This window comes from Juglans microcarpa x Juglans regia, chromosome 7S (assembly GCF_004785595.1).
Source record: "Juglans microcarpa x Juglans regia isolate MS1-56 chromosome 7S, Jm3101_v1.0, whole genome shotgun sequence".
Lineage (NCBI taxonomy): Eukaryota > Viridiplantae > Streptophyta > Magnoliopsida > Fagales > Juglandaceae > Juglans > Juglans microcarpa x Juglans regia.
In genome coordinates this window covers 4,610,316-4,636,898 of record NC_054607.1, presented here as the reverse complement: position 1 = coordinate 4,636,898, position 26,583 = coordinate 4,610,316, and the positions used below count along the sequence as shown (strand labels likewise).

General features: G+C 35.4%; 3 protein-coding genes across 7 annotated transcripts; 2 read left to right on the top strand and 1 right to left on the bottom strand.

Annotated features, from left to right (window-relative positions):
- Window positions 1–658: 658 nt before the first annotated feature.
- Window positions 659–6,147, top strand: LOC121240448 (mediator of RNA polymerase II transcription subunit 19a-like). 5 transcript variants are annotated; one of them, XM_041137910.1, is made up of 8 exons: window positions 660–1,048; window positions 2,118–2,199; window positions 2,425–2,500; window positions 3,086–3,375; window positions 3,538–3,765; window positions 4,502–4,561; window positions 4,705–4,850; window positions 5,961–6,147. In XM_041137910.1, exons 3-7 carry the CDS (start codon window positions 2,470–2,472, stop codon window positions 4,753–4,755), a joined length of 660 nt encoding a protein of 219 aa, XP_040993844.1. In that variant the 5' UTR covers window positions 660–1,048; window positions 2,118–2,199; window positions 2,425–2,469; the 3' UTR covers window positions 4,756–4,850; window positions 5,961–6,147. The 5 variants fall into 5 exon arrangements, with proteins under 5 accessions (XP_040993845.1, XP_040993844.1, XP_040993842.1 ...); XM_041137908.1 differs by lacking the exon at window positions 2,118–2,199 and adding an exon at window positions 1,844–1,897; XM_041137909.1 differs by lacking the exon at window positions 2,118–2,199 and adding an exon at window positions 1,839–1,897.
- Window positions 6,148–17,340: 11,193 nt separating this feature from the next.
- On the top strand, window positions 17,341–23,646 carry LOC121240389 (formin-like protein 1). Its single transcript, XM_041137818.1, is given in 5 exon segments — window positions 17,341–20,922; window positions 21,100–21,299; window positions 21,956–22,203; window positions 22,554–22,935; window positions 22,938–23,646. Coding segments are annotated over 5 exon segments (4,587 nt in total). The 5' UTR covers window positions 17,341–17,575; the 3' UTR covers window positions 23,348–23,646.
- A 2,487-nt stretch (window positions 23,647–26,133) lies between these two features.
- LOC121241491 lies at window positions 26,134–26,583 on the bottom strand. The gene has a single exon (XM_041139271.1). It carries the CDS (start codon window positions 26,581–26,583, stop codon window positions 26,134–26,136), a length of 450 nt encoding a protein of 149 aa, XP_040995205.1.

Below are 26,583 nucleotides of genomic sequence, written 5' to 3'. Positions count from 1 at the left end.
GTTTGAACCCTAGACTAAAGTATGGCATCTTCAACATGCTGCCAAGTCTCCTACACCTGATCTGGGGAGGTCATCCCAATGGGAAGCTCCTCCACGTGGCCAGCTAAAGTTGAATTGGGATGCGGCCCTTGACAAAAACAATTGCAAGGTGGGAATTTGTGCAGTTATCCGAGATTGGAAAGGCACAGTTAAGGCCACTATGAGAATGAAGCATGATCTTTACCCTGACCCCCTATTGGCAGAAGGCTATGCTCTCCTGCAAGCAGCCATTTTTTGCAAATCACTAGGCTGGAAGGAATTCATCTTGGAAGGGGACTCTTTACAAGTTGTCAACTATCTCAAGACTGGTGGAGTTAATGATTCTTATGTGGGTATAATGATTAGGGATACTAAGTCTATTTTGAACTCTTTCACATCTTGGAGTGTGAGACATAACTAACTAATTTAAGTGAATACATGAGATTTTTTTCCTCAAAAAAAAAATTAAAAGAAAAACTTATTTTGCAAAAGTGGCATTACAACAATTAGTTAGTTATAAAATGAGATTTCAAATAATTTTATGAAAATATCATTTTTCATACTTTTTATATATACCGAGTAACCGAAATCGGAAATTATTCGATAATTGATTAATTTTTATTTAATGGATTGGTAAAATTGTCATTGGGGCATTGAGAATTAGCGAGAGATCTAGACTGGGGCATCTTCTTTGTTTCTTCTCTCTCTCTCTCTCTCTCTCTCTCGGCTTCGCTTCTTCGCCCGATCTCACTCTCATCCTTTCTACTCCCTGACCGGAAAATCCGCCCTCTCCTCGCCGCTACCACCGCCACAGAGCGTCAATATTCTCTATCACCTTTCTTTGCTCTTCCTCCGGCAAGTAAAGGTAGAAACGTCCCCACTCATCCACACTACGGTCCGTTTTGAGGGCAACTCGATCTTTCGATTCTTTCTCTCACTCGCTTGGCCGGACCTCACATACAGGTAGCAAAAACTTCGTTCCGGCCGCCTTACTGGAAAATCGAAGGCTTGGCATCCGTTGGGAATTAGGGTAAAGCTCTTTAGTTTTCCTTGGTTTCTTGGTTTAAATGCTTCGGCCTATGAATTTACTTCATTTTTTTAAATGGCTTGAAGACGGGCTCAAAGTTTTGGATTATTTGTTGGAATTGATAGGGCCGAAGGTCCTCATTTTGAAATTAGGGTTTCTGATTGGAAGGGATTTTGGACCTATGTTATATATGTTGAATTGGGATGTATTTGGAGTTAAATTAGTGGAGATTTAAGGAAGATAAGACCTTTTTAAGAGCTGTTTTAACGTAATCAATAGAGAGCTCCTAGATAGACGATTTTTTTCTTTAAAGAAATGGTCAAGCTATTTTTTGGAGTTTCTTTGAACTGTTTGGGGACGGTTTTGAGGATAAATTTCCTAATCGATACATTGGTTATGAGATTGGTGTTTATGGGCTACGGATTTGAGATACTGTAAACCTTGGTTAGGGGGATGGTGGAGTGTTTTACCTAGCGAAAGATGTGGAAAGGGAAAAGAAACGATGATGCCAAATCTCAATTTTATGCCCTTTAACCCTTGAATTGACAAGGAGGCTCTCTTTAACCTTACGTGTTTATAGTATCAAAACCCTTGGGTTTTAAAACAAATAAGGTTACTAATAAACCTTTAAAAATAATGACCGATAATGTAACAAAATCCTAGCCATTATACAATTTGGATTTGGGGATAACTTGTTCTACACCAGCTTGAATAAATAACTCTAACCATGTAGCTATTAATTTAATGAAGTGCTCATTCTAGCACGTCGCATGAACTATGGCACTGAATTTGGTGCAGGTGGCAAGTGTCAAGAGCCTGATTGAAATTGCCCCATCTCTTCTAGGCACCTAGGCAAGTGCAAGCCTTGCTTTCTATTTTACTAGAAAGTGCTCTGAATGACAATTTTTTTTTTTGTTTTTTTTTATAATAGATATTTTTAAGCAATTTTTTGACAATTTTATGATGGGATGATGTGAAACAATAGATATTTTTAAGCAATGGTTGAAAATGTTTATTAAAGAAGTTGTAATTTGCAAACAGTGATGTCAACAATTGCCTACATATATGATAGGTGAATCTCTAATGTACTTGGAAGTCATAAGTAACTTTTGGACACGTACACAGAAAATTTCACATCTAACTCACCATGAAGGGTAACCGTTCCCTTATTATGCAGTTTAGATCAAATTTTTATTTTGTTATAGTTCATTATTACTAATTGTGCAAAGAAGCTCAACCAAGTATACAGGGTGTGTATGCAAGAGTAGTTTGGACCGATTTATGAGAGAGCTCAATTTCTGTTTCATTATTGCAGACACCTATTCCTTTCATCAATTATTTTAATTGAGATTGTATTTTTTTTTTTTTTTGGTTTCTAGAAATTGCAGTTGATAATGGTCCACTGCTTTGCAAAACAATGATACATGGATCCTGAAGGCAAGAAGTTTGGAAGAGGTGAGAAGTTTCTTTAGCTATGTGTCTCTTTGTGTGCATTGTTCCTCCTGTGACTTGTTTGGCTGAATCTGGATCTGCTAATTTGCAAATGTTGTGTTGTATAGATAAACCCATATGCTCGGCCTTTGCCTATTTCATGCTCAATAAAATTATGTTTATCGATAAAAAGAAAAGTATAGAGAAAAATATAGGCATTGCACTGTGGACATGCAGTGATTATTCCTGCAAGTAGTTGGGATGGCTCGCAACAGCCGGATTTATTTTCTTTTTTAAAGAGGGATGAAAAAGTTTTGAATGGAAAGTGCTGGAAAGTTTTGATATTGGATGGCTTAAACCCTCGGCCTATGCTTTTAAGGTGTATATACGCCTTTGGACAGACTTCTTGATGTTTGTGCATCCTTATTTTCCTTATCTTAGGTAACATTTGGTTGGTGCTATACTATCTGATTCTGTTTTCAGTTACTTTTTCCGTTTCCATTTCCATTGAGTTTCTTGGCATTTGCTGCTATTGGGTTTTGGCGTTGGTCCTTTTTGTTTTTGTGTTGTTTTTTGGGTCAATGACATGCTGTCCTTTTTGAACTTTAGGACCAAGGGAACTGACTGGTGCTGTGGATCTCATAAGTCACTACAAATTGTTGCCACATCATGATTTTTTCTGCAAGAGATCACTTCCTTCGTCAATTTCAGACACACATTATCTCCATGATGTTGTTGGAGACACAGATATCAGAAAAGGAGAAGGGATGCAATTGGATCAACTTATTCAGAACACATCCTATTCCAGAGATACTAATGCACGAATACGGCCATTTGACCTGGATATTCTAAGAGAAGCCTTTCAGTTAAGGGAAGCTGCTCCTGTTGATTTGCCTCTTGTAAGAAATCCACTGCTTTGAAATGTTTATGTTGATTAAGTTTTGTTTCTTATATTTGGATGGGAATTTCTGTCATATGAATTGGTTCCCAAAGGTAACATGGTCCTTCGCTTCTTTCTCTGTCTCTCCCTGTTAAATGCTATCTTATTTGTTTTACTTTAGGCGGAGAAGGGGATCCCCACTATTGTAGGGAAATCTAAAAGTGAGTCCAAGGACAAGGAGAGGAAGCATAAAAAGTACAAAGATAGAGGTAAGGATAATGATAAAGAGCATAAGAAGCGCAAGCACCGGCATAAAGACCGAAATAAAGATAAAGACAGGGAGAAGAAGAAGGATAGAAGTGGGCATCATGACTCCAATGCCGATCACTCAAAGAAACACCATGAAAAGGTTGGAACACTCTTATTACTACTTTGTCTTCTGAGGCACTTGGAAAGTTTTGACAATAATGGGATTTGGTTTGGTGAAAATATTTGATGAACATTCTGCCTATTTTACTTTGTACATATAGTCAATAAGTCTTTTTTAACTTTCAAATAGTATTTTCTCCATGGTAAGGTATATAGCAACAATTCACTCTAACTATGAGGTCATTTCAATACTTGGGCTATGCCTATTTCAATATTAATAAAATATTTTATTACTTCTCAAAAGAAAAACTATGAGGTCATTTCAACGTCTCTAAATTATTTTGCAATCAACATCTTTATTCAAGATTAATTCAAAATATCTATTCCATGCCCAAGGAATGTTAAAATTACCAGATTAATAGGTTGGGGTGGAATTGAAATTGCGAATTTATCTGTGCACTTATCTGGTAATTTTGACATGGTAATGAACTCCAGCTACTACTAATCTAGTAGTTTTGCACCAACTTCAAATATTAAAAAAACTAAAAAAATTGCACTAATTTAGGCAGTGACATAGACATTTTAAATTAATGTGGAATTTGGGTGTTTAATGCAAAATGTTGTAATTAAGTGGAATGGTGCAATTAATTCCATAGTTTTTTATGGATAGCTTGCTTATAAAAAATGGTTTTGGATAGATAGCTGCAATTAACTCATGTAATTCAATTTTCTAATGCATTCTGATACATGAGACTTTTTACTTCATTTATTTTCAGAAAAGGAAGCATGATGGAGATGAAGATATTAATGACATTCACCGACCCAAAAAAAGTAAGGTAATACATACACAAGAAGCATTACCAACTTTGATGATTTTTGTTTTGTGTTCAATCCTAACTCTTGATTTTTATATGAATTGTGCAAGTATTCCCAATTCATCCATGCTTATGCTTTTTGTATCGCCAATAACATGTTGCAGCATAAGAGCTCAAAAATTGATGAAGTGGGTGCAATCAAGGTGGCTGGCTGAAGAGGTGGCATGTAATAATTGGATTATTATTCGCAAATGGATGTTGTCAGAGAGTTTGGAGGTGTCTTTCACTTAACGTTGTCAAATTTTTTGAGGTAAATAACATTCATTCTACTCAATTTGTGGTTGGCAGCATACTTAAAATTGTATACCACATGGTATACGATTGATCCCAACAGTATAGGCTGCATCATTATTATGTTCCAGTCATCATAATTAGACATGTTATCAGCGGTAGAGCCTGGAAACTTTTCTTTTGGGGGCTGAGCAAAAAACAATTTATAAATAAATTCTACCTTACTGAAAGATATTGATGTTTGGGGATTTTTTTAATTTAAGCCAATGCATGAGTCCGCCCTTAAAAATTCTTATATAAAAATACCTTAGATATTAATGTTTAGGGATTTTTTTTTATTAAAGCCAATGCGTGGGTCCACCCCTGCATGTAATCAATAAAGTGGTTCACTATCCTCAAGTCCTATTATAACTCCCCAGTGGAGGCCCAAACCACATCGAGATCTATAATCTAAAAGAACTGATTAATAGTACAATTGGAGCCCCATTATAAAGAGCAAGGACTTTCTCTCTTCTAATAAATGTGGGATCCCTTACACCACCTACACACATCAGTCCGTATTGGGTATCACAATCTCTACCCTTTAATTTTTTTATGTCCTCATTGGGCCATTTCATCATTGGTGGCGTGGCTGAAGTCTCACATTTCTAGTTGGATTAGGCTCTAATACCAATTGTAGCGCCCCAAGGGAGGCCCAAGCCACATTTGGGCTTATACTTCAACAGTCAATGGTATAACTAGTGCCCTATTGGAACCATTATGAAGAGCAAGAACTTCTCTTCCAAGCAATGTGGGATCTCATACACCACCTACACACATAAGTCAGTATGGGATATCACACCTATACACATCCACACAATCCCAAGTTCCCATTACTCGGAGATTATTTTGGATTGATCTTACTAGTTTCTCTGTTGCACCTAGCTCTAGTCCACCCATAACCTTCCAGTTTAGAAACATGACCATTGTCGTTCTACTACCTTATGTTTAGTACCTAGTTAAATATGTTGCAAAAGTTTTTCAGTTTTTTTTTTTTTCTTTTGCACGCAACTAAATGTGAAAGTATTGCTAGTAGTAGTCATTATGACTTGTCACGGTACTTGAATTATGATATTTCATTTTTATGCAGAGGAGCTTCTGCGTCATGATTGTGAGGTAGATTCACCTGGTGGACTGAATGCAAGGTAAAAATTGCTGAAAAGGAACTCTCTTGTATCATAACAATGGTCTAATATAATTGGTAGTGATGTGCAAGACTCTGATACTTTGTTTCTCAGTTTCTATGGCGCATTGGGTATATCAGCATGTTCACATTATTATAATCTTTCAGCTGCTTGAGTTTTTTTTTTTTAAATTCATGATTAGCTTGAGTTAGATTTTCCAGGAAAGAATAGATTGAGAAAGGGGATTGTGTACATCGGTTTTATTTTCCTTCTGTTGTAGCAATGACTAACATAACATGTGTAGTTTTCCAAAGTGATTGTAAGGACTAGGACTATGTTCTCACATGAATCCCCGATTCATTTATTAGGGTATTCTGTGTACATACGGTAGGCATAATGATTGGGTTTGAGGGAGTTATTGTTGCTATTGGTTGATATCTTGAGTCCTAGGGTGATTGTTTGTTATTTTTCCTTTTTGCTTTATTGTTTGTCTCCTCCAACCAAAATGAGGGCTTTTATTGCGCAAATGGAAAAAGATTCACGCTCAATAAATTAAGAAACTGCCTTGAACGCAGGCCATGATGTATGGTCAAATAATTAACTGGTCACAGGCAATAAGAGATGATGTCGTTGAACCACCAGAACCTGAATCCAACTCCCAAGAATAGGTTTTTAATACACTTGTACAGATTGAAGTTCTAGGCCTAACAACAATTGCCCAAAGATTAGCTACTAGGTCTCTATCAATTCCGAGATTGATCTCTCTGGTGCCATCTTCCGGTCCTCTAATTGAAGCAAAGTTACCTAAATCTTATGGAATTGTCATCCGAATTTATTTACGAAGATGATGAATGATTACTTTGGACAATTTTGGATCAGAAAGGTTAAATTAAAATAGTACATTGGGCATTTGTGATTCGTCAATTTGGTTAACCTTTATTGGGTTCTAATTTAGTTCATGAGTTTTGGCGCAAGATGCAGCCCCTTTTTTTTAGGGAATAATTCCAAAGAGTTTTTCCAGTAATTAGCCACTGTTCATCAACAAACACCCCACACATACATGGCTGTCTTTTTTTTTTTTTTTCCCTTCCTGCTCGACACCATTTGAACATAGCACGTATTGAAACCATCCCATTTCGCCCCCCTCCCTCTCGTCGCGCATTGCTGTCTCTGTCATCGCCCAGCATCTGCGACTTGTCGGCCTGCCTCTGCCCATTGCCACCCATCTTGCCCCCTCCCTGCTCCTGGTATGAAAGTTAGGTTTTTCTGTCGTGGGTCTTATTTGTCCCATCGTTTCTTAGCATCCAAACAACACCGAAGTGGGAGTTTTTGAAATTTCTTCTGACAATTTCTCCACCAATTTCTTCAATACATGCACCTGTCCTGCAGCCGCAGCTACGTAAAGTGGCGTTTGGTATTTCCAGTTTATTTTTTTAGTCAATAGATCGGGTTCACGATCCAGAAATTCCGGTACTGCGTTCCAATTCCCACGCCGTACAGCCAGGTACAAGTCCCTATAGTTCCAATAGCTCTCATTCTCGTTCTCCCCCGCCACGCCTTCTAAGTTATTCTGATTCTCTGTGATGCCAAGATTTTACAACTACAACATTGACAAAATATATCTAATATTATACTGCAAGTTTTTCTTCATTTGCTCTGAAAGTTTTGCATGGAAGAGGTAGTGGTGTAGGAGAAGAACACTAAAATAAAAGAGCAGAAGAAGAAGAAAAGAAGAATAAGCGAAAAAAGAAAGAAGCTGCCGGTTCATAGGATTAGTGAACCCGGTCTCTGTGGGGTGTGCGTTGGGGACCGGATGATGTCAAGAATTCCAAAATGGTATCCATTATCACTGACACGAGATGAGGAGATGTAGCTCATAAATCCAGCTTTCTAAAGCCTGAAAAATAATTATATTTTTAGATTTATTTTGCACATAACTCGGGATCCACGTAATGACGAATAAAACATGGGGATCATGTAAGAGATCTCATGGAGACATCCCAAGGAGCCATGGTTGTTGAGTTGTTTCTTCATGTGCAGTGTTTTGGCCACTAAAAAAAAAGGGACGGCAAAATCTCATAATACTTTTATTCTTTAGCATCATCATTATTTGATTATGGTAAATATATGTGTCAAACAAATCATCATAACGGGACAATCGAAAACTAGCCATGCATTTGTACCCATTAAAAAAAAGTTATAGTAAATAGTTATTTTTATGTATTTCTTGTGTATTATATTAATATGATTGATTAAAAAAATTATTTTATATTAAAAAAATAATGTATTTAATTATATTAATGAAATGTATAAAAAATACGTAAAAATGATTACACATTTTTATATATAAAAAAAAATGATATAAATGTCCAGCTTCATCTGCTTTAGATTGATATCTAAGCTGCAACAATCATGCTCTGCAAGACCTTTTAAAACGTTATTGATTATACTTGCAACAACCACGTATCAACAAAAAAAAAGGAGGAAAAAAAAGAAGGGAAATCTGCAAACTGGATGTTGCTCAACGATGCCTAGTCACTGAGACAACGTGGGAATATACATACGTACTTGTAAATCCAGACATCTCTAGAGCTCAGCACAGTCTGACTTGTCGTGGCGCTCTAGATGATTAGAATCTTATATTTTAAGTGGTACAAGTGTAAATAGTTTTTCTTTTTCTTTTAAATATTTTTTAAATATCTTTAATCATTAAAAATAAATAAAAATAAGATATAAATTTATTAATAGTCACTCTTTTATATTCATTAAAAAAAATAAAAAAAATAAAAATATATGAATATGCACATTTGGTGGATACATTTAGGAGTCATATTAATATTTTCCAAAATTACAATTCATCGCACCAGAATGTGTAATTAAAAGTTATAAAAGAAGAGAAATATATTTGTAGTTTTAAGATATGTAAACTTCTGCACACTCACTTTAAAAAAAAATAATTTTTTAATAGTAAACTCTACTTTTTTTTTAAATCAATATGCAAGACTTGCATATTCTAAAATTTTATCTAATAAATAAAAAAAAAACTTATTTATGTTTACAAAATTTAAACATTTTTTATTTGTTATTCTAAAAAAAAATTAATTATTATTATTATTACTATTTATTATTATTATCCTTTCAACAACATTAAATTATTAACTCACAAGTGAGTTATAATAATTTAAGATCGCATGATAAAATAAGATAATAGAAAGATAATGCTAAGATGATAGAAATGATAGAAAGATAATGCTAAGATGATAGAAACACGATGAAGAGAAGTATTACTATTTTCAAAGATTAGGAGGGTAATGCAGGCATGCCATCGATCCCTTTTTCAGGCATTGTTGTATTACCGTTGTCTTCTGCATGCAATGACACTTTAGCGTCTTGTCTTCTTTTCTTCTTTCTTTCTTTCTTTCTTTCTTTTTTGTTTTGGCTCTTTTTTCGTGGGTATCCTAAAAAGTGCATAATTTTCATATAAAGATGTGCAATAAAATGGTACCCAGAAATGACATAAAATAGAAAACAAAGGTTCGGTGGGCAATGTTTTCAAAAGCAGCTTTGTCCCATTCTATCATTATTACTCCACCACGTACTCATATCCCACATACTATTACTAACTTCTTGCACAATCTATTAATGGAGCAAGCAGTGGCAGCATTTTATTTGTTGAAAGAAACATCCTTCTCTACTTTGCGTTTCAACATCATTCTGTTGATCAATTTCCTCCTCTAAGTCATACTATGGGAAATGATATTTTTAATTTTAGGGTATACAAATCTTATATATTTTTTTTAAAAAAAATTAATAAATATAAAATTCACGTAAAAAAATTATTTTTTAATAATAGATCTCACTTGTATATAACTACATTATTCATATATATATATATAGAGAGAGGATTGTGAACTGTAAATTGATCTAAAATTAGTTAATATTAAGAAGATATACTCAAGTTTTTTTATGATATTTTTAATTTAGTAATGTTATATATAGTCATGGAGTAGTACGTAAGTATCAAGCAGTCGCTTTAAAAAAGTGAGGTATATTATTAAAAAAATTTATTTATTTACATGTGAATGTTGTATTTTTTTTTTAAATGATTATCCGGTACTTAACTGTAAATATTATTATTTTTTTAATCATACCGGACCCTGCAAATCTTTATTTAAGAGTAGGTGCAACGAGGAGTACTGTAGACACACTCCAAGACAATACAGTACCTTCAACTATTTTTTAGAGCAACAGTAGCTTTGCATATGAATCAAAGGTTGCTCCTAAACAATTATGCCTCGTTTCTTTGGACGGATGAGAGTGATGAATTGAGATAAAAATTAAAAATTAAATAAAATATTATTATAATATAATTTTTTAAAATTATTATTATTTTAAAATTTAAAAAAATTGAATTATTTATTTTATTTTGTATTAAAATTTAAAAAAGTTACAATGATAACATGAGATGATATGATATGTGTTGTGAACAAACTAGGCTTAAAATAAAGCTGACCCTTGGTCATCTTCTTCTTCTTGTTTTCTGATATCTGTCTTCCATTGTCCTCACTTAACCATATCTTTTGCACAATTAAGCTTTCCATATTTTTACTATCTATTATTTTGATGTGATTTGATATGATACGTCAGATTATAAAATTATTTTTATTATAAAATAGATCTAATAAATTTTATAAAATCACGTCAATTTATAAATTTATTTTTATATAAGCTCTTTGTGTCTTCAAGAGTTCTCTAATATAATGTACGGGCGATTTTGATTTGGTACTGAAAAAGTAGAAGACACCCACCCACATAAAATAGTAATCACCATAATATGAAAATCATTTTAACACAATGTACGTACGTGAGGTCTCTAGTCGGATATAAATCAGTTTTAACATTATAACTGATCTGTTCTTTTGATACAAGATAGACTAACTTTGGAAAAATCATTTCATTAATTATTTATAAAATGATTTGTGATATTAGAGAATGCAAGTCCAATATAAGTTCTTACAAAAATATTTGAAAATATGGATCTCACTTTTTTTAAAAGAGCTTGCATAGAACTTGCATATCCAAAACGCATATGCAGCATTGTTATTCTAATTATTATAGTTTTGGAACTTGAAATTATAGTTGGAAAGATTGAAAATTTTCACTTTCTTTAAGGTTCAAGGTTCAACACCTTATGGGTACAAACAATTCTTTGGAGCCACACTACTTAATGAAAAGCTGGCGATTTAACCAATTTTGTATAGGAAAACTTCTGAGGGTGAGGTGCACGGAGCCGGGATTTTACTCTACATGGATAGGCCCGAAGTATCCTGCCTTAGAGAGGTTCTCGACATAAAAAAAAAATGTGATAAATTATGTAAATGTTTTTTTCCCGGATGATGCTCTTTTTTGTGTCTTCTTTTCCCGTCACTTTGAGAAGAAAATCCATTTTCAGGTACTGGAATCAATCACAAAGTTTTCAAGGCCAAAAAGCTCTTTTTCTTTCCGATATTTATGAAAAATTTTATTTGATAGTTTTTCACGCCATAATTTGTGGTATAAATGCCTTCAAAATATCAATATTCCTTTATATATCTTAAAGATTGGTTACTTTAAGGAGGTAATCGCACAAGAACAAATGATGTTATTACTGTAACATGGCACGCCTTATCTTTTTAATTCATTTCCAAGTGTTTTACCCTCTAAACCTAATCTATTATTGAGAAAAGAAACTTCTCGAATGGTTACAAAAACAACAGCAGCTTAAAGGCAAACTACCAGTCAATAGATTCATCATTGAAAGGCAAAGTAGAAAAGTGGAAAAGCTCAGCGATTCCAAAAATAATAAAGGGCATAAAGTAAGGGGGCATTGAGATTTCATTTCTTGCTGGTATTATTCCTTAGTTTCCTTGTGCTGAATTTAAGAATGCCATGGGAAGGGAATGTTTTGGGTTAATTGCTGACAGCATCAATGTTTACATATTGTGGAGTCCAAAGCTGTCCATTTGTCCCGTTGTAAATGGATTATATTAGTTGAAAGAAGAGAAATACTTTAGTCACTTAATGAATTATATAAAAATAAACTTACAGATTGATATAATTTGACGTGTATGTCAAATTATAAAGTTAATTTTATTGTAAAATAGATCTAATGCATCACATAAAATCATGTCAATTTATTGATTTATTTTTATATAATCTTTTTGTATATGTAACACTTATCGAGAAAATAAATACTACATGTTCATTTTCTTCACTTTATATAAAATGTAACATTTTTATTACTTTTAAATTATCTTTTATTTAGATAAAAATAAAATAAAAATTAATAGACAATAGTCACAATACCACTCATTAGAAAAAGTGCAGTAAGTAAAATTTTGGTCAGTCATAACGAGCCTTTGTCAATAAAAGCATTGGTTGGTGATCTTTAACTCTTTAGGCTTGCCATGAAACATCCTTGCACCCGAGTTGTTGCCATCTTAACAAATAAGTCAGCAAAGGATTTCATCCATCTTAATACAACATTTTTGTATCAGTCAAAGAGAACTGATATATTGGACTCAGTTCTCTTTGTATCATATATATATATATATATATATATATATATATATATAATATTTACAGTTTTAGAATATATAACTTTTGTATATTTTTTTAAAATGTAGATAAGTTTAGGTTACGTTTGAATGTGGAACTGAGTTGAGTTGAGATGATAAAATATTATTAGAATATTATTTTTTAATATTAATATTATTTTAAAATTTGAAAAAGTTAAATTATCTATTATATTTTGTATTGAAATTTAAAAAAATTGTAATGATAAGTTGAAATGAGTTGAATTTTATTTAATTTCCAAACGTACCATACTATAGAAAAAAATTAATTTTTAATAATAGATTTATCTTTTTTTATTTTTAAAAAAAAGTACGCGCATCTTAAAAATGTACGAGCAGTGCTACAGTCAGGCACAAATATGTGCCTGCCCGCGAACTCCACTAACACATCAGCTATTATATTTTTTTTTTATAGAAGACAGCTATTATATTAAAAAAAATAAAAAATGAAGAAAATGAAGAAAAGAAATGAGAAAAGTGGGAAGAAGCAGCTTTTTGTTCTCCCATTTAGTTTTGGGCACAGGTCCCTGGGGTATTTTCACCCTCTTCAACTTGCAAAAGCGGAAGAAGTTTTTTCATTACAACGGAAGAAACAAAGTTCCAGAAAATGAAACGCAACAAATTTCATAAATCAGATGAGTCGACAGATCTTTCATAAATTTTGTTTCAATAAATTTCATTCTCTTTCTCGGCGTCACTATACGAGTCTCTTGTAGGCATAACTCAAATGAAACTTGCATAAATCAGATGAATCTCTTAGGGTTTTAGAGTGTTGGATTTTGGGGTTTCAGAACTTGATTTGAGAAAGAAATCAAAATTTCTTCTTAGGCACCAGAGGACTCTTCGAAACAGGGATGAATTTTTTCTTCTATTTATTTTTTCTCTGACTTTGGTACTGGTAAGAGGCTCAGAGATGAACTCGCACAAAGAGAGCACTTGGGAGAGACACCGAGCAGGGGGAGAGAAACAAAATCATAAAATGTAAAACACATCGTTTGAAGAAGCCAAATCCCTCATTTCACAAGTTTCTAACCACACCGTTTTATTTTCTTCAAAACGGTGTGTTTCTCTCCACGTCGGATGTCATCCGCAAACAGGTTCCAATTTGTGCCTGTGTTTAGACTTTTTCAAAATGTATCTAGCATTACTTATTAAAAAAAAATATCCCTGATGATAGTTATAATTGGAGCTTTTTAAAATTATTATAAAGGATAAAAAAATTTCCCTCCTTAGTAATGACTTTGACGGTGTTACGATGAATTTGTTTTGAAGTAAATATCCATATATGACTTATGTAAATATCCATATGTGACTTGCATAAGTCACATGTGGATATTTACTTCAAAAGAAGTAGTCAAACTTATAATTAGAGCTCTTCATGGTAATTATGGCAAAAAAAAAAAAAAAAAAAATTCTTCATTTTAAATAAGAGTTATGCTAGGCTGCCATCCAATACTAACTGTTGGGCGTACCGTTTCGGTAAAATTCATCTTTTTTATTATTTTATTATTTTCACATTTTTTAATATTTTTAAAACATAAAAAAATATTAATACATTAATAGTCATTTCTTTAATTAGAAAGTAAAAAAAATTAAAAAAAAATTAAATATATGAGAAATCAAAATGATGGATCAAAATGAGAGAATATACTAACAATATTCTTTAAATAATATGTAATGGTATTCACCAATTTCTCGTACTCAATTGGAAACATTATGAATTAATTAATTCAATCTGGTGGGAGTAAAAAATGGTCAATTTCTTGGGCTTAGCTCATTTTCAAGTAGACAGTGCAATGAGTCAAGATTGAATGCATAAACTAAGGTTAGAAGCAACACGTTCTGAAATTTTTAAATGATGTCGTTTCAAAATGCCAACCATTGCCATCATCCCGGTAAAACTACCTTCCTACTCATTGACAAATTGAATTGTCTTACACAGGAATCATTGTCCTCCCTCCCTCCCCCCCTTCACCTGAGAATAATTTCCTTTTCTTTGTATTGAAAAAAGGGTCATAGATCTATATAATTTAAATAATAGAAAAAACCAGGACCATCAATCTCTTATGCAGATCCATACATATGAATAATAAATTTATACAGAAACAATCATTTTTTAGGTTACTGACCAATGTTTTTCCATGCCATTATCACAACCCAAGTGCATGTGCTGGTGCACCCGTCAAATCAATATGATGTTTTGGCACTTGCTCGTCAATTACTATTTATTGTATATATTTTATATTTTATAAAAAAAATAAAAAAGAATTATTAAATATTAAATGTGGAGATAAATAGTAAATAATGTATAACATTAACATAATTATATAAAAATAAATTTATTAACTAACATGGTTTAATGTAATACATTATATTATAAAATTATTTTTATTATAAAATAGATCTACTCATATAAAATTATGTCAATTTATAATTTTATTTTTATTGAATCTCTTGGTAGAGGAGGATTTGTCATTCTTTATTATGCTAAATATTCTAATGTCATGTCATCGAATGCATTCAGTCTCTTGGTAGATCTCATTTGCTTCTTTTAGTTACAAAGCAATCACAATTAGAGATTATCATTTCTCATTTTCTCAATTGAGAAAAGATATTTATAATTATGAATTTGTAACCGCCACGTAATCGATTTGAAAAAAATAAATAAAATATAAAATCTACATAAAAATTATTAATTTTTTAATAATAGACTCTATTTTTTTTTCAAATCGATTACTCGACGTTTATACACTTCACGATTATATATAAAATTACTCTTTTAAATTTGCATCTTACTTCTTTCTTTTACAAGATAAATGAGACTCTATTTTATAATTCTTTGCAACAATAAGTGAGTCGGCAACTATATTGTTTAATCATTAATTAGACTATTGGAGCACTATCCTTAGACCAGTAAAATACTTTTTTTTTCCTAAAAGAAGATATGTTTAGAGCATTGATAATGGACTAACCAAATATCAATGCAAGTCTAAACTTTAGTTAGATATGAAAAAAAGCCTCTACATTGGACTAGCTAATGGTCCAAAGCTTAAGACTTGATAAATAGTAAATCTTAAATCCTCTCTAAACATAGCTAGCTACTATTCATAATGGAAAGTAATATTTAATTATTTTATCACTTCCCTCTCTCTTTAAATGGTAAAACATGCATGTCATGCACATTATTTTTACTAATTGATAGAGTAGACACATTATTTCTACAAAACATAAAGATCTAAGAAATATATAAATTATATTTACAAAAATTAAAAAAAAATAAAAAATAAAATATTATATTATTATTTTAACTTTATAATAGCTAGTCTAATGTGAACTCACTTAGTCAAAAATTGATATTATAGCTAAAAATTAAAATTCTAACCAAACTTTAGACTTGGCAATAGCGTAGCCAATGCTATGAAATCCATACAAACCACCCCACTTCCAACTTCTTAACATAAAGAAATACTTTATTCAATCTCCCATTAAAATGCACAAAAAAATTAGAACTTTTTGAAAAATCTATAAATAGGAAAGAAAAGAAAAGAAAAATAGGATAAATTAAATTAAATTATAAATACTGTATAACCCATAGTAACAAAATTCTAAAAAATAAATATAAATTTAAAATGTATTAGACTCGCACGATTTTTTTTATAAAATAATGAATTTTAATGTAAAAAAAATGTGAAAAAGTCTCATTTGAATTTAAAGATGAATTGAGATAATTTTAAATAAATTAAAAAAAATATTATTTGAATAAACCATACAATGAATATAAAATATACATTACTACGATGATTTTTCTCTATCATTGCTCTTTGAAAAAAAAACTTGCACAAAATTGATGCATGCAAGCGCATTTAGGACTTTTTCACTTCCATTACTCTTCTAACAGATACATCCAAAGTCCCATGAACAGCAGGAGGGATGCAGAATGCAGTAGAGGGCCGTTATCATTGACCCACACGAAGACAGTGACAGTGAGAGAATCTCTGGCGCCATCAACTGAGTTTCCACTGTTACTATTACTAACATTCCTCAACTTCTTCAAGCTGATGTCACCATCCCAAAAATATAAAAATTAAAAATAAAATCAATTAAGATTAGAAAAAAAAAAAAAAAAGGGAATGGTGTTTTTTTTGGGGGAAAAAAAGTCTTAGATCTGCTAAAAGTTGAGGGCTGCCTCAAAAGTCTATTTTCATGAATCCCTTTTGTTTAACCAAAATTTTTGACAGGGAACCAAATTGCTTGGTATATGGGATTGACACATAAAAACAGAAACACAAAAAAAAAAAAAAAACATGGGTTAAACAGCATTTGTTTTATAGAAGATAATTGATGTAGATATAAAAAAATTATATAAAATAAATTTATAAATTGATATGATTTCATAAAATTCGTTAGATTTATTGTATAATAAAAATAATTTTACAATCTGACGTACCATATCGAACCATATAAATTTATAGATTTATTTTTATATAATCTATTTATGATTAAAATATTTTCTTTTAAAAAATACTCTATATATAAATAAATAACATAAAAAAAACTTAATGATATATTAGATTATAACATTATATCGATTATAAAATATATTTAATTAAGTAAATTTATAAATTTATTCTGTAAAATCTTTTTTTAAATCTATCACTTCTAATTTGTTTTTCATGCACATGAATAATGCAAAAACCATGGATATTACCAGCAAAACCTGAGCTGGATCCACACTACCCATGATTTTACTCGACCTTTTCCCCTCTTTAGTCTTTAGATGAGAACTACCTTTTCACAGTCCCTTTCCTCATCTGCTTCCCACTCACACACACAATCACAGAGCACTGATGTGTCTTCTCTCTTACTCTCTGTTTCTGCACTCTCTGTGTCAGTCTCTCCCTCTTTTCCTCCTCGGCTGAGCTGAGAGAGAGTGAGAGAGAGATTGGGTGTAAAAAGCTTTTCCCACAATGCCCACCTTCTTCTTCTTCTTCTTCTTTTTCCTGCTCTTATTCTGGGCACCTCTGCAGTTATCCTGCACCAACTCCATTGTTGGCCGCAGAATTCTCCACGAGCCCTATTTGCCACTCGACTCTCTCCCTCCTTCTCAGCCTCCTTCTCCATCTCCCCCATCTTCTCCCACTACCCCCAAGTACCCTTTTTCCACTTCCACCCCCAACCAGTCTCCGTTTTTCCCGTCCTATCCCCCACCCCCTCCTCCTCCCTCCCCTGCCTCCTTCGCTTCCTTCCCTGCCAACATCTCCTCCCTCATTCTCCCTCAATCCCCCTCTTCCAAGCACACTTCTTCCAAGCTCGTTGCAGTATCTGCCGCTGCCGCCGTATCAGCTGTGGTATTCTTCGGGGCTGCGGTTTTCTTCCATTTGCGGCGCCGTGGTTTCGCCGAAGACAAGACTTCGAGGTCCGATAACAGTGGCAGGTTGTTCCCGGAGAATGCCGAAAGAGGTAATGGGACTATCACCGTCGACGCCAGCAGTTCCGAGTTTCTGTACCTAGGCACGCTGGTCAACTCTCGGGGAATTGATAATAGCTGCGTTAACGCTAACGTCGGAAATGGTGATGGCGGCGGCGGCGATTTGGATACTCGGAAGCTGAGTTCTCCGGAGCTCCACCCGCTTCCGCCGCTGGCTCGGCAGAGTTCCAGGGTTGTTGGCGGCGACGAGGAGGAGACAGAGGAGGAAGAAGATGAGTTTTACTCGCCTAGAGTGTCGTTGAGTGTCACCGGATCAGGCTCCCGGAGATTGTTTCTGGCCGAGGAGAAAAAATGCAGTGGTTCCAGTTCCTGTTCGTATCCATCTTCGACTTCCGGTTCGCCGGCTCGGTCTCATTCGATTAGTCTCTCTCCGCCTGTCAGTTTGAGCCCCAGAAGATTGCAACCCAACTCTGCACAGCTACAAGCACCAGATGCATCTCCAAGACCATCGAACGACGCTAATTCTAGTAAAAATGTGGGATATTCGTCTTCGGCATTCTCGACTCCAGAGAGAGCTGTTGACAAGAACCCAGATGCGTCTTTGGGAGCATGGAATCAAAAGGTTGAGTTAACTACTTTTCCGTCGGACAATCACCAGGATGCGTCTCCAAGAATATCAAATGTTTCGGATCAAATGTCTCCGACTTCGAGGATACTTGATTTAGCTTTATCACCCAATGCTTCAGATCGAAATCTCCGGCAGTCTCCCACACCTTCACCTTCATTTCCTTCTTCATCACAGTCTCCGCCATCTTCGCCGAAGCGTAAGTTGGAGGGAAATTCACCGACAAGATCCTGTCTTGAGAAGTCCCCTGAGAGAACTCTCAGTGCTACATCACAGCTGCATTGTATTCCGTCTTCTCCACCTTTGACGATCCTTGATTTACCTTCATCACCCAATGATTCAGATCGAAGTAATATGCAGTCTCCCACAACTTCACTACCTTCTTTATCGCCATCTCCGCCATCTTCGCCGGAGCGTAACTTGGAGGGAGATACACCAGCAAGATCCTGGCTTGGGAAGTCTCCAGAGAGAACTCCCAGTGCTTCATTGCAGCTGAATTGTATTCCGTCTCCTCCGCCTTCGAGGATCCTTGATTCAGCTTTATCAGCCAATGTTTTGGATCGAGATCACTGGCAGTCTCCCACACTTTCACTACCTTCTCCATCACCATCTCCGCCGTCTTCGCCGGATCCTAATTTGGAGGAAAATACACCAACAAGATCCTGGCTTGAGAAGTCTCCAGAGAGAACTCTCAGTGACTCATTGCAGCCGCATCTTATTCCGTCTCCTCCGCCTTCCAGTATCCTTGATTTAACCTTATCACCCAATGCTTCGGGTCGAGATCTCCGGCTGTCTCCCACAACTTCACTACCTTCTTCATCACCATCTCTGCCATCTTCGCCGGAGCGTAACTTGGAGGAAAATACACCGGCAAGATCCTGGCTTGAGGAGTCTCCACAGCGAACTCTCAGTGATTCATTGCAGCAGAACCGTATTCCGTCTCCTCCGCCATCGAGGATCCTTGATTTAGCTTCATCACCCAATGCCTTGGATCGAGATCACCGGCAGTCTCCCACACCTTCACTACTTTCTTCATCACCATCTCCGCCGTCTTCGCCGGAGCGTAACTTGGAGGAAGATACGCCAACAAGATCCTGCCTTGAGAAGTCTCCAGAGCGAACTCTCAGTGACTCATTGCAGCAGAATCGTATTCCGTCTCCTCCGCCTTCGAGGATCCTTGATTTAGCTTCATCACCCATTGCTTTAGATCGAGATCACCGGCAGTCTCCCACACCTTCACTACTTTCTTCATCACCATCTCCGCCATCTTCGCCGGAGCGTAACTTGGAGGAAGATACGCCAACAAGATCCTGGCTTGAGAAGTCTCCAGAGCGAGCTCTCAGTAACTCATTGCAGCATAATCGTATTCCGTCTCCTCCTCCATCGAGGATCCTTGATTTAGCTTCATCACCCATTGCTTTAGATCGAGATCACTGGCGGTCTCCCACACCTTCAATACCTACTTCGTCACCATCTCCGCCATCTTCGCCGCAGCGTAATTTGGAGGAAGATACGCCAACAAGATCCTGGCTTGAGAAGTCTCCAGAGCGAGCTCTCAGTAACTCATTGCAGCATAATCGTATTCCGTCTCCTCCTCCATCGAGGATCCTTGATTTAGCTTCATCACCCAATGCTTCGGATCGAGATCACCGGCGGTCTCCCACACCTTCACTACCAACTTCGTCACCATCTCCGCCATCTTCGCCGGAGCGTGACTTGGAGGATACGCTAAGAAGATCATGTCTTGAGAAGTCTCCAGAGCGAACTCTCAGTGCTTCATCGCCCAGCGAGTCGGATCAAAATCACCGGCAGTCTCCCGCACCTTCACTACCTCCTTCATCACCATCTCCGCCATCTTCGCCGGAACGTAATTTGGAGGAAAATACACCGACAAGTTCTTGTCTTGAGAAGTCTCCAGAGAGAACTCCCAGTGCTTCATCACAGCCGCATTGTATTCCACCGCCACCGCCACCGCCACCTCCGCTACCTATGCACGGACACTGGGAAACTCCAGATCCTTCAACACCCATTGCTGAGTCCAAGCCCATCTCTCAGCCGCCCGCACTAATACCGCCTTCGAGGCCTTTTGTATTGCAAAACCCAACACAGGTTTCTCCAATTGAGTTGCCACCCAGTTCTACATCCACAGAGAAGAGTGAGGAAACTCCCAAGCCCAAGCTGAAGCCGTTACATTGGGATAAAGTGAGAGCCAGCTCTGATCGTGAAATGGTGTGGGATCACCTCAGATCTAGCTCTTTTAAGTAAGATACTCATTTCTCATTCATTCACTCACTCTTTCTTATCTCGTAGTAGCTCTTTTTTATCAATTACTTTCCTTTTACTCCTTTTTCTTGTTATAATTGGCCTATAATCGTCCAGTTCTCTACTTGTTCAAATTGTATGCCTGGATTTAAGTATGTAGCATTGGGCGGTTGCAGATTGAATGAGGAAATGATCGAGACATTGTTTGTCGTGAACACACCAAATCCAAAGCCTAAAGAAACAACTCCACGCTCGGTTATTCCTTCACCAAATCACGAGACTAGAGTGCTTGATCCCAAAAAGTCGCAGAATATTGCAATTTCGTTAAGGGCCCTTAATGTTACCACAGAGGAAGTCTGCGATGCCCTTTTAGAAGGTATACATTTTCTCCTTTAATTTTGATGTCGATTTCTTGTTTTCTCGGTTCTGAGAATGTTGTTGGTTTTGTTGGCATGACTTCTCTTGTGCAAACTTTATGATGTGGACATGTTAACTGTTTCATGCTTTACAGTGTAAACTTGTTACTTTGTTGTCAAGAAGCCATCATTAAGTAGGGTGGATCTGTAACTTTTTAGACATTGACTTGCTTCTGCTGGGGAAGTAACTTTGATCGCATTATTCTCTTGTGGAATTTCCAATTATGGGTACAATTTGCAATGTTTCAGTTGTTATTGTGTGGTGGTAGTTGATACTGGTAGGTGCTGGAAGTGATGTTGAAGTGGAATTTTTTTTATACCCTGAAGGAAGGTTGATACATTTCAGAAGCTTAATTTCTATTTTTTCCGAGTATAAAGAAACCCCATTGATCTTCCAAATTCAGACAATTGTCTTGTTCCTCGAGTAGATAACTGAATACTGGTAGGGTGCTGCATCAATAATCTTCCTATGTCCAATTTGTCTTTCAATGAAGCAAATGGAGCGGTAGAGAGGTTCTTGTGTGTAAAGTTATGGATGAGAGGAGTTTTTTGCTATTACTGAGACGCTGAACAAGCTGCTAAAATGATATATGTTTCTTTTCTTTTTCAAATGCAGGAAATGCAGAAAGTCTTGGTTCTGAAATACTGGAAAGTTTGCTGAAGATGGCTCCTACCAAAGAAGAAGAATGGAAACTGAAGGAGTACAAAGATGATGATTCAGTAATTAAGCTTGGCCCAGCTGAGAAATTTTTGAAGGCTCTGCTTGATGTACCTTTTGCATTTAAAAGGGCGGATGCAATGCTTTACATAGCTAATTTTGAGTCCGAGATTGAGTACCTCAAAAAATCTTTTGGAACTCTAGAGGTAAGTCATCTCTCTCTCTCTCTGTAAACACCACTCACACACACAAGCCATGTGATCACTTTTTTTTGTTCTTGATTTTTTTGAGTACAACCTTAATGGGCTTAAGAAGAAAAGAGACATCACTTTGTATCCTTTGGCCGATCATGCTAATTGGCAGCCACAGTTCATAGTGTTATGAATTCCCTCCCCCTCTCCCTCTCTTCCCCCTCCCAAATGAGTTACTCACCAATTGGATCACCTGGTGACCTAACTATACATAAAGAGATTCAGTCATCAAGAACTCTCTTGGTAATGTAGGAGGAAAATGCATTTTTCAATCCATCTAATTGGTATGCCATTTACATTTACAGGCTGCTTGCGAAGAACTGAGAAACTGCAGGATGTTTTTGAAGCTTCTAGATGCTGTGTTAAAGACTGGGAACCGCATGAACATTGGGACAAACCGTGGGGATGCTCATGCCTTCAAGCTCGACACACTTCTCAAGCTTGTTGATGTCAAGGGCTCAGATGGAAAAACCACTCTTTTGCATTTTGTTGTACAAGAGGTTATCAGAACGGAAGGTGCTCGACTCTCAGATACCAACCAAACTCCAAACACTACTTTGAGTGAAGATGCCAAGTGTAGGAAGCTTGGCCTACAAGTTGTTTCCAGTCTGAGTTCAGAGCTTACCAATGTGAAGAAAGCTGCTGCAATGGACTCTGATGTGCTTAGCAGTGAAGTCTCCAAGCTTTCTAGGGGATTGGGAACATCGGCGAGGTTGTGCGATTAAACGAGACAACAGGATTGAATGAAAGCAGCCAGAAATTCTCAGAGTCGATGCACAAATTCATGCAAATGGCTGAGGAGGAGATTATAAGAATTCAAGCCCAAGAAAGTGTTGCTCTGTCTCTAGTGAAGGAGATTACAGAATACTTCCATGGGGACTCAGCCAGGGAAGAAGCTCATCCCTTCAGAATCTTCCTGGTCGTTAGAGACTTTCTTACCATTCTTGATCGGGTCTGCAAGGAAGTTGGTATGATTAACGAGCGAACAATAGTTAGTTCTGCCCATAAATTTCCAGTTCCAGTGAACCCAATGCTGCCGCAAGTTATTCCTCCAAGGCGGCAGTACAACTCCTCGGATGATGAGGGTGCATGTCCTTAGTTTTATGGCTCATATCAGGGCGATCTTAAACTGCATCTAGCCACTCCTTGAAACAACAGGTTGTGCATAGGAAAGGTTGGAGCTCGTATGGTTCTAACTTCTTGTAATTTAATTTATATATTTTTCTTTGAATCTGTATAAATCCATGTAAAAGAGCTTGATTTCGTCCTATAGATAATATACAAAGAACAGGTTTTTTTGCCCTACGTAGAACAAGCAAGTACGATAAATTTTTGGGATATGTATAGTAAGCGTTTGAACAATTATCAGTGGCAATACAAAATGCAGTTCAATATAAAGTCATTGACTTTCAGCTTTAATTTTTGGAAGATATATCTGAGTTCAGAATTAATTCTTCTTAATTATAAGGATTGAGATGCTTGTGTTTTCCCTATCAACTGATATATATACATGATGTCTGGATTAAGATTCTTTTCATGGTAGAAAACTTGGATATATAGGATCTTCGTATATAATACCCATTTACTTACTTCACAAGTCGAGTTGAGAATTGAATCAGATAGCAGTCACGAGCTGATAGCAGCTGCTGGTGCTGCTTTTAACGAGTCGATTTGATGTGGTATGTTAAATTGTAAAATTATTTTTATTCTAAAATAAATGTAACATATCATATAAGATCATACTAATTTGTAAGTTTATTTTTATAAAATCTCTTTATAATTATAACACTTCTCTTAGTCATCATTAAAAAGTTAGAAAACCTTAAATATTGTCACGTCAATAAAGTGGGACATGACAAGATATTAATGTGGTTTTAAAAATTACTCAATTTAAAAACCTTCCATTAACTTTTGTTCAGATTAATATTGGTGTATGTTCAGAAGAAACATGGTTGGGCTTGTGGATTTAGAATTTCGACATCGGCTATAATCAACACGATGATGATCCAATAATGTTCGTGGCAGAGTGGTGCATGGTCCTGGTGGAGGTTGGGTTTGTGCAAAAATAAAAAAATCTATTTTAGTTTTAATCAAATATTATACTCTTCTAATAAATAGGTCCTTAATGACTAGGAATTTTGATGAAATATTTGAATTTGAAAGCATGCAAAATCAATTTTTTAATCATGGTAAAGCATATGCTTTAAAGTAATAACATTTTCATTCTCTCTTGTTCATGTAAAAGACAAATATTTCTAGAGAGGATATTCTAACCGGTTAATCCCACATGGCCTTGGGCCATTATTCAAGCCCGTAGCCTACCTCACTACTTGAAGCCCAGATCGGTATTAAGAGGATTCAATCCATTACCAATATCGACTGGATAACTATATGATGGTGGCATGAGATCAAAACAGTTATTATTTAAATTTATTACGAGATGAACCCCTCATCTCTAGGTTTGAATTTGAAATAACAAATATGTCTGTTATCACTTAATAACAAAACGATTCAAATGTTCCATATAAAGGAAGAATCTAGATATGTAAAAGGCATTTGATTAATTGATATTAAAGAGTTTATTTGATCACTGACTTAGGTATCAAGGCGTTCCCTCGAACCCCCCTAGTCGTTTTATTCTGTGGTTGCAAGTAACTGTGAGGCGGTGGCGGTAAAATACATTCATAACAATTTCCATCGCATAGAACATATAATATGGGAGGATATTGATATATTAATTTATTTTTCCCCAAGAGTTATGGCAAAATGAGACTAAGTTAAGTAGACACATTCCAAACTGCCATGGCTTATAACAAGGTTGCTGCCATAGGATCTGTTCAAGTAACTCTTAGGAAATATCTTATTGAAGGAGTTAGGCAATATTAATTCGCATTATTTCAAGCGAAGTGAAATTTTCATAAACTGAGTTTTAGTTGTCTATCGGCCAACATTCAATTGTTGAGATTGCACATCTACGTCACTTAGAAGAGTTTAGAGTCTCTCAATCTCCAAAATAATTTCACACTTTAGGAGCACGAGCCTAATATAGTTATTTTAATAATTTTTTAGAGATAGAGGCTTAGGAGATTCCTTTTTTTTTTTCTTTTTTACCTTCAATTAAAAACTAACGTATGTATGTTTCTATAAAAATAAAATTGAAAAAAAAAACTAACGTATGTAAGATCGATTCCTAATTAAAAAGTCTTATGATCAATGGTTTATCAATTCTTCTAGAAGTTAGTTAATTGTATGTTTGTTAAGAGTTAATTAATTGCCTGATTGAGAATTAAATAACTCGTGTGAAGTTATTTAATTGACAAGTACTTATCAAAATCACTTTATACCCACGTTCTTAACCCATGTGGACACTACATGGTTTATTAGTTTTAACCCATCTGCCAATTGATAGTGTTGAAGATGTAAATAGGATCATATACATATATATATATATATATATATATATATTTTAAAAAAGAGGACAGAACCTCCATAAACTTTATCAAGTCTTACTTATGGTGGAGAAAAATCCTATAACAATTAAAACCTCCTTTTACAAACCAAATTTAAACCCAACACCGAATTATGACCAATACCTTACATATGCCATGCTCACTTCGTCTAACCTGTACAAACCTCTTACCTCACGTAACAACTCCGCAACATTTAAAAATAAAGAATCCTCTCCTAACGCACCAGTTTTAGCCAATTCATTGGCCACTTTATTCACTTCTCTAAAAAAATGCTTGATAGAGAAGTCAATACCCTCCAACAAGCTCATCAATTGGTCCCAAAAATCCCAAAAAGACCACGCTGTACAAACTCTATCACCAACCAAGAAACTACAATCAAAGAATCATATTCTATCTCAATAAAAGAATAACCTAATTAACGGCAAAATTTTATTCCCTCTACAATTGCTCGAAACTCAGCTTCATTATTAGTGCAAGAACCAAAGAATTTTGAGAAAGCAAACCCAAACCTTCCTTCATGATTTTGAAGAATTCCCACTTCTCTAGCAAGTCTTGGGTTCTCGAAAGAGCTGCCATCTAAGTTCAGTTTCAACTTCCCAAAAGAAGGCCTCAACCAGCGGACTACAAATGCCTTGGAAGGCCTCGAATCCACAATTGGGATGTCCAAACGATGCAAGAATTGTAAATCACGTTCAGGCAATCTTTTTACCTTGGAGATTTCGGCTTCAAGCACCTTTATCCAGTATTTAATCGAGCTCCAAACTTGTTGAACAGTTTCTTGTTTTCCCTCCATGCGTGCAATGCACCTCCTTTGCCACACTCTCCATATAACCACAATAGGGATCAAATCCATCAAGATGCCCAT